Below are 13,100 nucleotides of genomic sequence, written 5' to 3'. Positions count from 1 at the left end.
TGTCTTGATGGTTTAGATCGTGACCATTAGACCAAGTAAAATCTTTGAAAAAGTACAACTACAAAGTCAAAAGTATCGTTGGCTCAACAGGTCTGGTTAGGCCACTGGGTTTCAGGTATGCGCCATACATCTGATAAAATGCCGTCTTGTAAAGCCACATGTATATGCGAGATGAAGACAGATTTAAATTATATTAACGCCATCTAATTAATAACATTACATTGTAAAATATACAGTGGTAAATTACTAGTAATTAATACAGCTTTTGAAAGGAAATGTTAGGCTACGTGTTACTCTCATATTAAACAACAATGCAACGAAAAGTTGTTATCGTAAATGAATGTTGTATACTAACCAGCTTTGGTGGTTTTCCAGTTGTGGTGTTGATTGTAGACCCAAAGTTCTTGCACGATACATGTAGGAGAGGTGAGGAGTGGAACAGACGGTTATCAGACTATAATGACAGTAAACCAGAGAGGGCGCTATTCACGAACAAATTCCATTAGTTCAAACATTGACACAGATACTTGTGACCGGCCCAGCAAGATATGTTTCAGAAAATAAAAAAAAGATATTATCGATGAACTCAAGACGACGTCGGATTGCTGTGTGCTATCCTTTATATAGACTTTAATCTGAACAGTTGTGAGTAGCGTGAGTTCAGTAGACTGAACAAGTGTACTGTACAGGTACAATACATTCTAATTATATTGTTAAACACGTTATAGGTTATGCGTGTGCACACATTAAGTTATCAATGAAAGATATTCCTGATTTTTTAAAGGAATATGACAAAATATAATTTGCTCTCTGAATACAGACTAACAGATCATAAAACATTCTTTATGTGGTAGCAAAGCAATACCAATATAAGTTTACATCTCAGTCTCTCCTAATCAACATTTACTGTAAAATAAAGACCAAGAGTCACAGACAGCGAACGCATGGATGGTGTGTGTTAGCTCTGGAAATATATACTCCTAGAACACCACAGGACTCGAACCGCATATTTCCATAACAAAATACAAATAGAAATACAAATACAAATTAATAAAGAAATACAAGTAAATGGATATGAACCCATTGACAGTATTGGAGTTAAACACCGATAACATTAACAAATGTACATCTGATTACATAGTGACTCTAACTTAAAACGCAGTACATTCATCTCAAAGGATTATGGCCTCAAAGAAGTATGGGATTGATCGATGTTCAAGAAGAACGATGAAGAGAAGTATCCCCCACAGGTTCATTTGCATGATACACAATAATCACAAATAGACTGGAAAGGTGTTGTACCATATATAACCCACAAACCGAATTTACAATGTTTGATGTCATGCAGCATAATTATGCAAAAGGAAAACCCCTTTTCCTCAAATCCGAGGGCAGTAAAAACAACTCTTCCCCGTATTGCCATCGTGGGACAAATTGCCCGTCATGTATAGAAGATTATATACTAGACTTTGGGCAAGGGGGTTACCCAGTCCAATGTACAGAAAGTTTCAAGTCTAAAATAATAAACTTACAAAGCAAACATTGACATGTTTACATTTACGATGAAAAACACACAATATACGAATTACGAATTCGAAGGAAAAAGATAATGAAAATACTGTATAGATGATAAAACTGTAATTTGTAATTACTGCGTGTCATCATCACCTTTCGTCATCTATTTCATATGCAATTATTTTTAAAAGTATAGAGTTCCTTGCCCCAATTATATTAAACTGTAAACTGATGGATATGTTCACATTTTGTTCTTTATCATATCTTCGAATGTAACTGTATCTTTCTCAATGGCTTCTTTGATTGCTGGTGGCATATCGTCGTTTTCTTCACCACTAGTCTTTGGTTTAGGAGGGAGAAAACCAGAACTTTCGATGGCAGACTTGTACATGAATGCAAAATATGGACCTGAAAGCAATTTGTGCCAGTGTCCAATATTTCCTGGTTGCCAATTTAACATACTTTCATAAAACGGGATTCCCATGATTTTACAATACCGCTGTAGCAGATCACGTGGGTTCTGGACCAGATCGTTGGAATCAATGACCACTGGTTGCTGACCCTTCTCTTTGGTGAGATAATTATACAAGTCATACATCGGCTGGAAGGAACCATAGGTAAGAGTGAACTCAAGGGCATCAGTTTGCAACAACCCCCTTTCCTTCAAACTCATGGAGAGCCTGTAAAACGATGGGTACGTTTCTTTTGGATGTCTAATAAGGAAGGTACTTTGGTAACCATCAGGCAAGCTATCATAATTTTGTTGTGCAGCGGCACCGGATACCAAATCTTTTGCAAAAACAGCTTCTTTATCGGGGTAGTCTGCTTCTAATCTTTTCTTTACATCTTTGAAGGAATAGTTAGGCAGTATAGGTTGCTTGGAGAAATGGCTAGGTGTTCTATCTTCACCCATCACTCCCGCAAGTCCGTATTCCTCGTGGAACACTTTGAAGCTTGGAACCGATGCCATTGATAATTCAAACACAGTTGATCGTGTCCGGGGGATACACCATAGTATTATTTTCTTCTGTGCCATCTTTGACCTGAAATGGGATATATTTCAATATAGTATCTTGCAACGATTTCATGTAGTCTTCTTCGTTACACATGGTAAATTTTTCCAAGTTTATGTTTTCCATTGTCTTCTTCATGACATTGTGTTGTTATTAATTCAATTCAATTCAATTTATTGCATTAAGTCTCTTGACCAATGAGCACATCGTTAAATAACGATGCAAATGACGTCACAATAGAGCACCTGTACAACATGTAATTAAGTGCTGATACAATTCGACACAAAACCCAGCATGGTTGGAGAAAGTACAAATAAATAAATAGATAAATAAATAGTTAATCATTGTCAAATCTAAGTTTGAACGCTTTGTAAATAAAACATAGCAAGATTTCTTGTTTGTCTTACTTTGCATGAATTAAGTATTTTGAACAAGTTTATACATATTCGGAAACTTCAAGAAATATTCAGGGATGAACTCTTTTCTTAAATTAGTATATTGCGAACAAACTATTAGGAAAATGAAATGATATTCATCTTCCAAAAGTTGACAATATCAACAAATTTAACTCTATCATCTAAAGGTTTTCTAACAGGTCTATACCATCTGACTGAGTCAATTTCTAGTCTATGCGAAGAAATTCGGAAGTAATGGATAGTGACAATATCTAGATATGGCTTGAAATCAAATGTGTCGAAATAATGTCGAGAGAGCCTTGCCCTTGTTGAATCATTAATTCTAGCAGCCCAGTTTGCGAAAAGTTATATAAAAGCCTTTGTTTGACTAATATAAAGAAAAAAATACATCTGTGTTACCAACTCCTTGTTGTAATCATGCATATTAGTATAACACGTAATTCTGATCAAATATTTCTAACAAGAGTGGCTGAACTGGATCGATTATGGTGGAGAAGAATATCAGATAACAGAAGATTATAAACTCTTTCTACCTCACGTAAGGGTACGGGAGGTATTAAAAGGGGGATGTGTGTGTCTCTGTGTGTGTGTGTGTGTGTCTGTCTGTCTGTCTGTGTCAACATTTTCTTTAAAACGGCTGGCTCAATTATACTGAAATTTGGTACATATAATGTTTGGGGTAATGGATAGACGTGATTGGATTTTGGGTGTTCAATGAAATCAACTAATTAAGCAATATCTTAAGAATGCACACTTCAATTTCAATATAATTTAGTTTATTCGTTAAACATAACAACATACATTTGTCCTATAAAATTTGTTGATGTACCTTACAGTGTTAATGAATAATTTGCATAAGTAATGATTTTCGGTAATTAGGCTATATCTTAAGAATACATACTTCAATTTCAATATAATTTAGTACATACGTTAAACATAACAAATAGAATATTTCCTATAAAGTTTGTTGATGTCCCTTACAATGTTAATGAATAATTTGCATAATTAATGATTATCGGTGATTACGCTATATCTTAGCGCTGCATACTTCAAATGCAATACAATTTAGTTTATATGTTAAACATAACAGAATGCATATGTCCTATAAAATTTATTGGTAAAGTTTGCAGTTTTAATGAAACATTTGCATGATTAATTATTCTAGGTAACTAGGCTATTTCTTAAAAATGCAAGCTTCAAATTTCATAAAATACGGTACATATATCAACTATACTAATACCTACCTGTGCTAAGACGTTGTTGATAAACTTTTACCTTTAATGAGAAATTTGAATAATGAACGATATTCAGTAATTAAGCAGTATCATGTACTCTTCAAATTCCGCATAATTTGGCACATACATTAACCTAAGTAAGAATACGTGTCCAAAAAAGGCTGTTACCATGTTGTTGTTTTTAGTTTTAATGAGCAATTTGCAAAATTAGTGATTCCCTTACTGTCCAGGAGGCATTCAGTTTAAATCTGGTGATGTACTTACTTGGGGTCACTATATAAAATCTTTAGCCAAAACGTTAGAATCTTGTTTAAACATAAAAATCACAAGGAACGCTTCCCAGTTGTTCATAAATGAAATCATTTTGAGTACATTGTTTTACGCCTACAAGTTTCTTACAAAATGAAAGATGAACCACAGGACGCTCAGGCTTAGTTAGTTATGTTTACGAAAAAGAATAAAACAAAAAAATCAACAAACAAAGACAACAAATAAATAAATACTGACAAGCATCAACAAAAGAGTAATTACAATTCAGTATCAATGACAATATATTTTCTCTTATATTCGAAATAGTCACAATTGTACATACCCCACACAAAGGATGTGAGTGATCCCTACCAAATTGTGGGTATGTACAATTGTGACTATTTCGAATATAAGAAAACTTAATAGTAATTTCTTCTTGTTGTTGGTAATGTATTGCAGTTACTCTATTGTTGATGTTTGTTAGTATTTATTTATTTATTTATTTATTTATTTGTGTGTGTGTGTGTGTGTTTGTTTGTTTGTTTGTTTGTTTGTTTGTATGTATGTATGTATGTATGTATGTATGTATGTATGTATGTATGTATGTATGTATGTATGTATGTATGTATGTATGTATGTATGTATGTATGTATGTATGATTGTTTTTGTTTATGTCTGTTTGTTTGTCTGTCTGTCTCTCTGTCTGTCTGTCTCTCTGTCTGTCTGTCTGTACTTTTGTATGTATGTATGTATGTATGTATGTATGTATGTATGTATGTATGTATGTATGATTGTTTTTGTTTATGTCTGTCTGTCTGTCTGTCTGTCTGTCTGTCTGTCTGTCTGTCTGTACTTGTGTATGTATGTATGTATGTATGTAGGTAGGTAGGTAGGTAGGTAGGTAGGTAGGTAGGTAGGTAGGTATGTATGTATGTATGTATGTATGTATGTATGTATGGGTTTTTTTTTGTATGTGTACACATAACTAACTAATAAGCATGAGCGCTGTGTGATTACACTTCGTCTACTTAGTAATGTACAGCCGTACATTCAGGGGTAGAGTTTGGAAGAATAACAGTTATTACCTATTATAGATAAACCAGTAATGGGACCATTATGTGCAGTTCCTAGATTGTAGTAGTCTTAGAAGAAACGTTGCAACAGACTGCATACGGATGTAGAGTGAGCACATTTAATCTACTAGCTATAGGTCTATAGTATGGTTATATCAATGATAACATAGTCAAAGGCTCATTATCCATATATCAGCTGGCACCGTTTGACCCAGAGGTGATACGTGGTATAGTCAGAAGAGACAGTGCCCATAGGTTATGTTGACCGGGGTTGACCTGTTCTTGTGACCTGAAAGAATGGCTACGAATGTGACTCGTGATCACATAAAATGCCCCTGGATTATATTAGCAGATTAACTCCAATTATGTAAAGCCAGTAATCACTCTGTATATTATGTGTGTCTTTGGTTGTTTAGATAATGAACATTAGACCAAGTAAATCTTTGAAAAAGTACAACTACACTGAAAGTCCAAATTATCGTTGGCTCAACAGGTGTGGTTAGGCCACCGAGTTTACAGGTATGCACCATACGTCTGATAAAATACCGTCTTGTAAAGCCACTACACGTATATGCGAGATGAAGACAGATTTAAACTGTATTTACTACAACTTATTAATACCATTGCATCGTAAAATAGACAGTGGTAAGCCTGATACTAGTAATTAATACAGCTTTTGAAAAGAAATATGCTGCGTGTTCCTCTCATATTTGAAAACAATGCGACGAAATATTTTTATCGTAAATGGATGTTGTATACTGACCAACTTTTGTGGTTTTCCAGTTGTGTTGTTGATTGTAGACCCAAAGTTCTTGAAAACTGTCACTAGATAGGTAGGAGAGGTGAGGAGTGGCACAGACGGTTATCAGACTATGTAATGACACCGAACCAGAGAGGGCGCTATTCACGAACAAATTCCATTAGTTCAAACATTGATTGACACAAATACTTGTGACCGGCCGGAGATATATTTCAGAGAATAAAATAAAAAGATTATCGATAATATTGACGGGCATACACTAAAACCTAGGCTTGACTTGACTGTTGGGTTGGGCTCTTGCGCTGGGCTCTTGAAAAATGAAATTGATATACAGTCAATAAATGGACCTTTCACTTCTGCATGTTCTGCAAGGGTCGTTTTTTCCTGCTGTCTTCTATTCCTTGAAGCACTGGTGCAAAATTGTAGTCATATAAGGGGAATACCCACTATTTATCGGGGGAGGGGTGTAGATTTATGTTTCCTACATAAAGGGGTTACCATTTTGATGAGGAGGGTATATAATGCTGATATTACACTGTGACAAAGATTGTTTTCTTACTGTCTACTATGATTCCTCAATTCACAGATGTATAAAAGTGGGGATATCTATTAAGGAGAGTGATAATTGTTTTATATGGGAGGGGTTCAGAATGCTGACATCACACAATGACAAGGATTGTTTTCTTTCTGTCTACTATTTCTGGATGGAATGATTCGTAACTTGAGGTCACATAAGGGGTCCAATTTGAGTTTTGAGTTTGAACCCCAGAACGAAAAACCTCAAAAACAGAAGAAAAAACCCTCAAAATCAAACTAACCCCACAATTTTTGCATCTAAATAGTACACAAGACCACAGGTTGATAAACAAATACAATGATATATTTTATGTATTAGAAGAAAGAGCAAACACATTGGGTGTAAACCCCCTGTCTACCTCTATATTTCTGTCTTTTTTAAATGTCAGTTCTTAATCAAATTCAACTTTAGTAGCATTACTAGCATTGCCATGGTTGTACCATGGTTCTGGAACTCTACCTCGGCTCAAAAGTGTACTACCATGCACTTCCTCAAATCTGAGGGCAGTAAAAACAACCCTTGCGCGCGGATCTTCCCCGTATTGCCATCGTGTGACAGATTGTCCGTCATGTATAGAAGAATATATACTAGACGTTGGGCAAGGGGGTTACCCAGTACAATGTACAGAAAGTTTCAAGTCTAAAATAATAAAATTACAAAGGTAACATTATCATGTTTACATCTACGATGAAAAACACAATTTACGAATTACGAATTCGAAGAAAATAGGTAATGAAAATATAGTATAGATGATAAAACTGTAATTTATAATTACTGCCTGTCATCATCACCTTTCGTCATCTTCTAGAGCTCCTTGCCCAATATTAAACTGTAAACTGATGATATGGATATGTTCACATTTTGTTCTTTATAATTTCTTCGAACATAACAGTATCTTTCTCAATGGCTTCTTTGATTGCTGGTGGCATATCGTTGTTTTCTTCACCACTATAGTCTTTGGTTTAGGAGGGAGAAAACCAGAACTTTCGATAGCAGACTTGTACATGAATGAAAAATATGGACCTGAAAGCAATTCGTGCCAGTGTCCAATATTTCCTGGCTGCCAATTTAACATACTTTCATAAAACGGGATTCCCATGATTTTACAATACCGCTGTAGTAGATCACGTGGGTTCTGGATCAGATCGTCGGAATCTATGACCACTGGTTGCTGACCCTTCTCATTGGTGAGATAATTATACAAGTCATACACCGGCTGGAAAGAACCATAGGTAAGAGTGAACTCACTGAAAGCCATTATACATCGTAAAATAATACAGCTTTTGAAAAGAAATATTATGTCATGTACGTTTTACTCTCACATTTGACAACAATGCAACGAAAAGTTGTTATCGTGAATGGATATTGTATAAAATTACTAACCAACTTTGATGGTTGTCCAGTTACGTTGTTGACTGTAGACCCTAAGCCCTTGACAGCTAGCTAGCTATATAGACAAGTACGTGTGACGAGTGGCACAGAGTGCTGTGCTTGGACTATTTAATGACAGGGATACCTGAGAGGGCGCTACGTACACATTTACGGCGAACAACTTCAGACACATGGCCGCATGGCCCATGATCCTACCACAGACATGTGATCTTATATGTTTCAGAAAATAAAATAAAAATATCGATAAGAATGGCGTAAAATAAACGAAAAGTGTAAATTACACGGGTTTCTAACACCATGTACTCCCGCTAACGGCTATATCACAACGTTAACGTTAGCGGAATTACGTGGTCCTGAAAACTTGTGTAATTTGATCACTTTCATTTAATATCGGCCAAATACGTCAATATTATCGATAATTTATTTACTTTCTGAAACATATTTCGGGTCACAAATGTCTGTGATCCTAACGCCATGGGTGTCACGCGAGACCTGTCCGGCCTCCTCTGCTATCCTCGGCTGCTAACAGAGGTCGAGTGGAGAACATTTTCATTCTTGAACAGAAAGGCATAATTTTGTTAAACCCAAAGATCAGTGTAATTTTTCTACTGAATATGTAAGTAAATATAAGTATGATTAAATATTGATATATAAATATGTATCTTTGATCAGATCTGACCCTCAGCTCTGACCCAATTGTATGTTTAGATGCCGGGATGTCATGCAGCCGATAAGTGATGGTGCCTACTTCAAGATGAAAGCACCCCCGTAGTAAGGGGTAGACCATTTGATATCCTGGGGGGGGGGCTTGGAAGATTTCGGGGGGGGGGGAAAGATGCCAAATGGATTTGCTTGAAAAAGAAATCCGCATATGAGTGGGTGATGAAAAAAAAGATGGACCACTGCTGCTAGAAAAAAAATGTCTTGGCAGGGAAATGATGCACAGGTTCGAGTACACTGTTCAACCTGCTCGTACCTCTCCAACCAGGACACTTGTCAAATCATGACAAACAGTTTCAAACACATGTCAGGGACCAGTCAGTTTCGTTAGCCTGTGGTACATATATATATATATATATATATATATATATATATATATATATATATATATATATATATATATATATATATATATATATTTGTTCTTGTCTCTGTTTCTTTCATAAATGGTTTAGATATTACTTCATGTAAAGGTTCAAACATAACTATAAGTTACATAAAATTATACATATAATACATGTATTACCTAGCTACAACACTAGTTACAGAACATGCCATGTAAGTGTTTGGCTATTTCACAATTACTGCTTCACTTATCTTACACTTTGGGGCAAAAGTGAACTTGAAGGTTTTGTAATGGTAATCGTCATACTATTGGATAGTCTATAAAAGAACTTAATCTAAATTGTTCTAGTCTCTTCAGTATGAATTTGTCAAAAGGGATGATATACTTCCTATTTCAGACACTACATGTATCGACACCACAACTCAAATTCGAGTTTCTATTGTACACTAGATATGACCTCCTAAAGTGTTCTAACACATCAGTAACTTTACTATACATGCAATACCAATGCCCCTATACCAATGTTACAGGCCCACTTTTATAACATGGAAAACTTATTTAAAAAGTTATATTTACTTTAGCTTTTCGATGCTTGGCAATATGTATCTCAGAGGCTATGAATAACCTAAAAATTGCCTAAATAGAAACAAAAAACTGCAGATCTGGCGGGGGGGGGGACCCCTTGGACTCCCATCACCCCAGAGGCCACTCATTCGTTAGACCAACAATAAGATTCACCAAAATTGGTAAAAAAACCCTTGAAAAGCTTCTAGGGGAGACCCCCTAGGACCCCCATAAGAGGTAGACATGTCCAAGCCTCAAATCAAAGTTCTTCCCTCCACCTCTTACTGTCAAGATACTATGAAACTTTATTTCAAAAATGTTTCAACCATGTGTAGTTGCTTTTTACAATTGTTAGAGCTGTCTTGTAAAGCTTGCAAATTATTGTCTGAAAGTGTCTGTGAATAGCCTAAACATTGCCTTTAGAAGTAAAAAACCTCCAGGGCTTCTAGGGGGAGACCTCCTAGAACCCCCCGTAAGAGGTAGACATGTTCCAGTCTCAAATCACAGTTCTTTCCTCCACCTCTTATTGTCAAGATGCTATGAACCTTTATTTAAAAAATGTTTCAACCTCACGAAGTTGCTTTTTACATGTTAGAACTGTCTTGTAAAGTTTGTAAATTATTGTCTGAAAGTGTCTGTGAATAGCCTAAACATTGCCTTTAGAATTTAAAATCCTCCAAGGCTTCTAGGGGGAGACTCCCTAGAACCCCCCCCCCCATTCACACACACTCACACAAGAGGTGGACATATCCAGTCTCAAAGCTCTTCCCTCTACAGCTTACTGTCAGATGCTATGAAACTTTATTCACGGGGGTCAGTGACGTTTTGTCGGTCCAATGGAAAAAAACACTGACACCGTACCCCCACACACCCCATCCCCCCAAGCTGGAGAAACTGACCGGTCTATCTGAATGTTTGAGCTCACCAATCAAGATTCCGATTTGTATTTTCAGTGTGTCATCATACTATGGCATAAAAACTGTCAACGATGTTTATTTAATTGAAAATCAATTATAATTTTAAATACAATTATAATTATAAATATAATCTGTGTGATAGAACAGCATCTTTTTACTCTCTGTATTACCGTGTGCGAAAACCAAACAGAAAAATTGTGGCAACAAATGTAGGTGTTCAACATTGACGTAAAAAAAATCCGGATATCTCAAAGAAGCAAAGAAAAAAAGTTGCCAGCATGGGCGAAGGAGAAAAAAAATGATTCACAGGCAAGCAAGTGGGAAAAAAAATAATGACTCTCCACCAATCTTCCAAGCCCCCCCCCCCCCAGAATATCGAATGGTCTACCCCTAACGACATTTGAGAAGTTTCTCTGCCAAATGGCGCGACGTGGTTGTTATACACGTATATGGGGATTGATACCTGTAAGATAGTGCAGTGATTGATATATAGTTGAATACGTGAACAATCCCTGAAACTGTATTTGTAACAGTTGATTATGGCTAACACTGTTACCAAGGTCATCTCGAAAACATGAGACCATTTCTCTCTCTCTCTCTCTCTCTCTCTCTCTACCTCCCTGGGCATTAGTATATATATCTTGCAATGTCAACATTATAGTGTGGCCATAGGCTGTTACCCAAACTAATCATAAATGACATATACCAACTGTACATTGATCGTCAATAATTTGGCAAGATGCGTTGAATAAGCTGGTAGGTACTTGAATACATGTACATTGACAAGGACTTTGAGGAAGAGTACCACCAACAGAGGGCGCAAAACCGACGTCTGAGGTCTACCGGCGTCTGGCGGTCAAAGAAAATTTGACAATTTAAATATAACTTCCTAGGGAGATAATGCAGACTCTGTGACAAACGTTTCAAATTGATGAATAGAATACTGAAATACTACGACACAACATGCAGGGATTGAAAATGATGAGGGCGCACTATCAATTATGCAAATACGGAACGCAAGCATTTCGTATGTGCGCCGCCATATTGTTGTCATCAAAACGGAGTCAGCATGGCGGATGCTACTGCAAGATCGTTGCAGTACGAGTACAAAGCGGTGAGTGCAACATTTTGGTTCCACAAAATACTGAAGTATGTAGAGGAAACGTATGTTGTAGTTTTCAATTCCCCCTGAGCCTCTTATGGTACAAAATGTCACGCTGTGCCGTGTCAATCTTACTGACGAAGTTACTGCATTGTCACAATGGTTGTTGCACTTGCAGGGTTATACACATGGCTGTATGAGTTGATAACTGAAATCCAGCAAACTGTGTGCTCAATTTTGACTTTGATTGGGTTACCTCATTCTCATCCTACTCTTTGTAAGATTATGAATCTAGTAATCATATCAACTATGACAAAACTGGGGCTACGATGATACCCTAATTCTGAGTAATTGGCCAACATGTTGATCCCCAAAATATGGATTGGCGTGGTCGAAACTTTGCGATATCCCTTCATTTGAATTTTGAAGACGTATCTTGCGCACACCAATTGCAACGAAAAATCATTAAAATGCAAGTATTTATATGACACTATCAAATTGCATGTTTTATGTTTAAGGTTTGTCGTCAAGTCCTTGCACATTTCAACACTGGTTTGAAAACACTTTCAAAGTAGAAAGGTTATCATGTAATTCAAAGTCAGCTTTATCACTGAATTAGATAAAACACTTTTCTCTTTTCACAGAACTCCAATCTTGTATTGCAAGCTGATAGGTCTCTCATTGACCGACGCCCCCGTGATGAAGCCACCGGAGAGGTTATGTCCCTGGTGGGTCACCTTATAGGAACAAGAATGGGAGACAAGTCACAGAAGAACAAACCACCAATGGTAGCAGAAAAACGAGCTAAGTATGTCGACTTTCTGGTCACTAGTAAACTTCAGTGCTCTCGTACTGCCCCAAGGACATGGGACACTACTTCTATCTCATGAGATGTGGTGGTGGTGGGGGTGGGGGGGGGGGGGGGGTGGGGGTTTCCCCTACCATGGCATGTCTCCACAGTCTATGACCCAATTAAAAAGCTACCAAGTACATGTCTATACACAACACATATAGTATTTATATTTATATATTTATGTATTTATTTACAAATGTATTAATGAATGGAAGACCAACAGGAGCAAGTCCCATTAACAGGCTCCTAAAAATGAAAAACTCAAGAAAAAGAATACAAAACACACAAACATGTTTCAAATAATATCATGATGTTCAATTGAGAACCCACAAAGTAATTGTCTGGCTAAATCATGCAATAATGGTGTT

At 36.5% G+C, this 13,100-nt stretch overlaps 2 protein-coding genes across 2 annotated transcripts in view; one reads left to right on the top strand and one right to left on the bottom strand.

Moving 5' to 3' along the window:
- Positions 1 to 939: 939 nt before the first annotated feature.
- LOC144446799 (uncharacterized) lies at positions 940 to 6,384 on the bottom strand. Its single transcript, XM_078136634.1, has 2 exons — positions 6,265 to 6,384; positions 940 to 2,558 (listed from the first exon to the last, which is right to left on the bottom strand). The coding sequence occupies exon 2, from the start codon at positions 2,549 to 2,551 to the stop codon at positions 1,757 to 1,759; it is 795 nt and encodes a 264-aa protein (XP_077992760.1). The 5' UTR covers positions 2,552 to 2,558; positions 6,265 to 6,384; the 3' UTR covers positions 940 to 1,756.
- Positions 6,385 to 11,802: 5,418 nt separating this feature from the next.
- LOC144446107 (U5 small nuclear ribonucleoprotein 200 kDa helicase-like) overlaps positions 11,803 to 13,100 on the top strand; it is a 35,925-nt gene continuing 34,627 nt past the window's right edge. Inside the window, exons 1-2 of the mRNA XM_078135816.1 lie at positions 11,803 to 11,891; positions 12,524 to 12,687. Coding sequence (XP_077991942.1) covers positions 11,847 to 11,891; positions 12,524 to 12,687 — 209 coding nt within the window. The 5' untranslated portion in view covers positions 11,803 to 11,846. The remainder of the gene's footprint in view (positions 11,892 to 12,523; positions 12,688 to 13,100) is intronic.

Source organism: Glandiceps talaboti, chromosome 15 (genome assembly GCF_964340395.1).
Source record: "Glandiceps talaboti chromosome 15, keGlaTala1.1, whole genome shotgun sequence".
NCBI lineage: Eukaryota > Metazoa > Hemichordata > Enteropneusta > Spengelidae > Glandiceps > Glandiceps talaboti.
The sequence above is the reverse complement of the archived record's forward strand: the minus strand, read 5'-3'. Positions and strand labels throughout refer to the sequence as shown.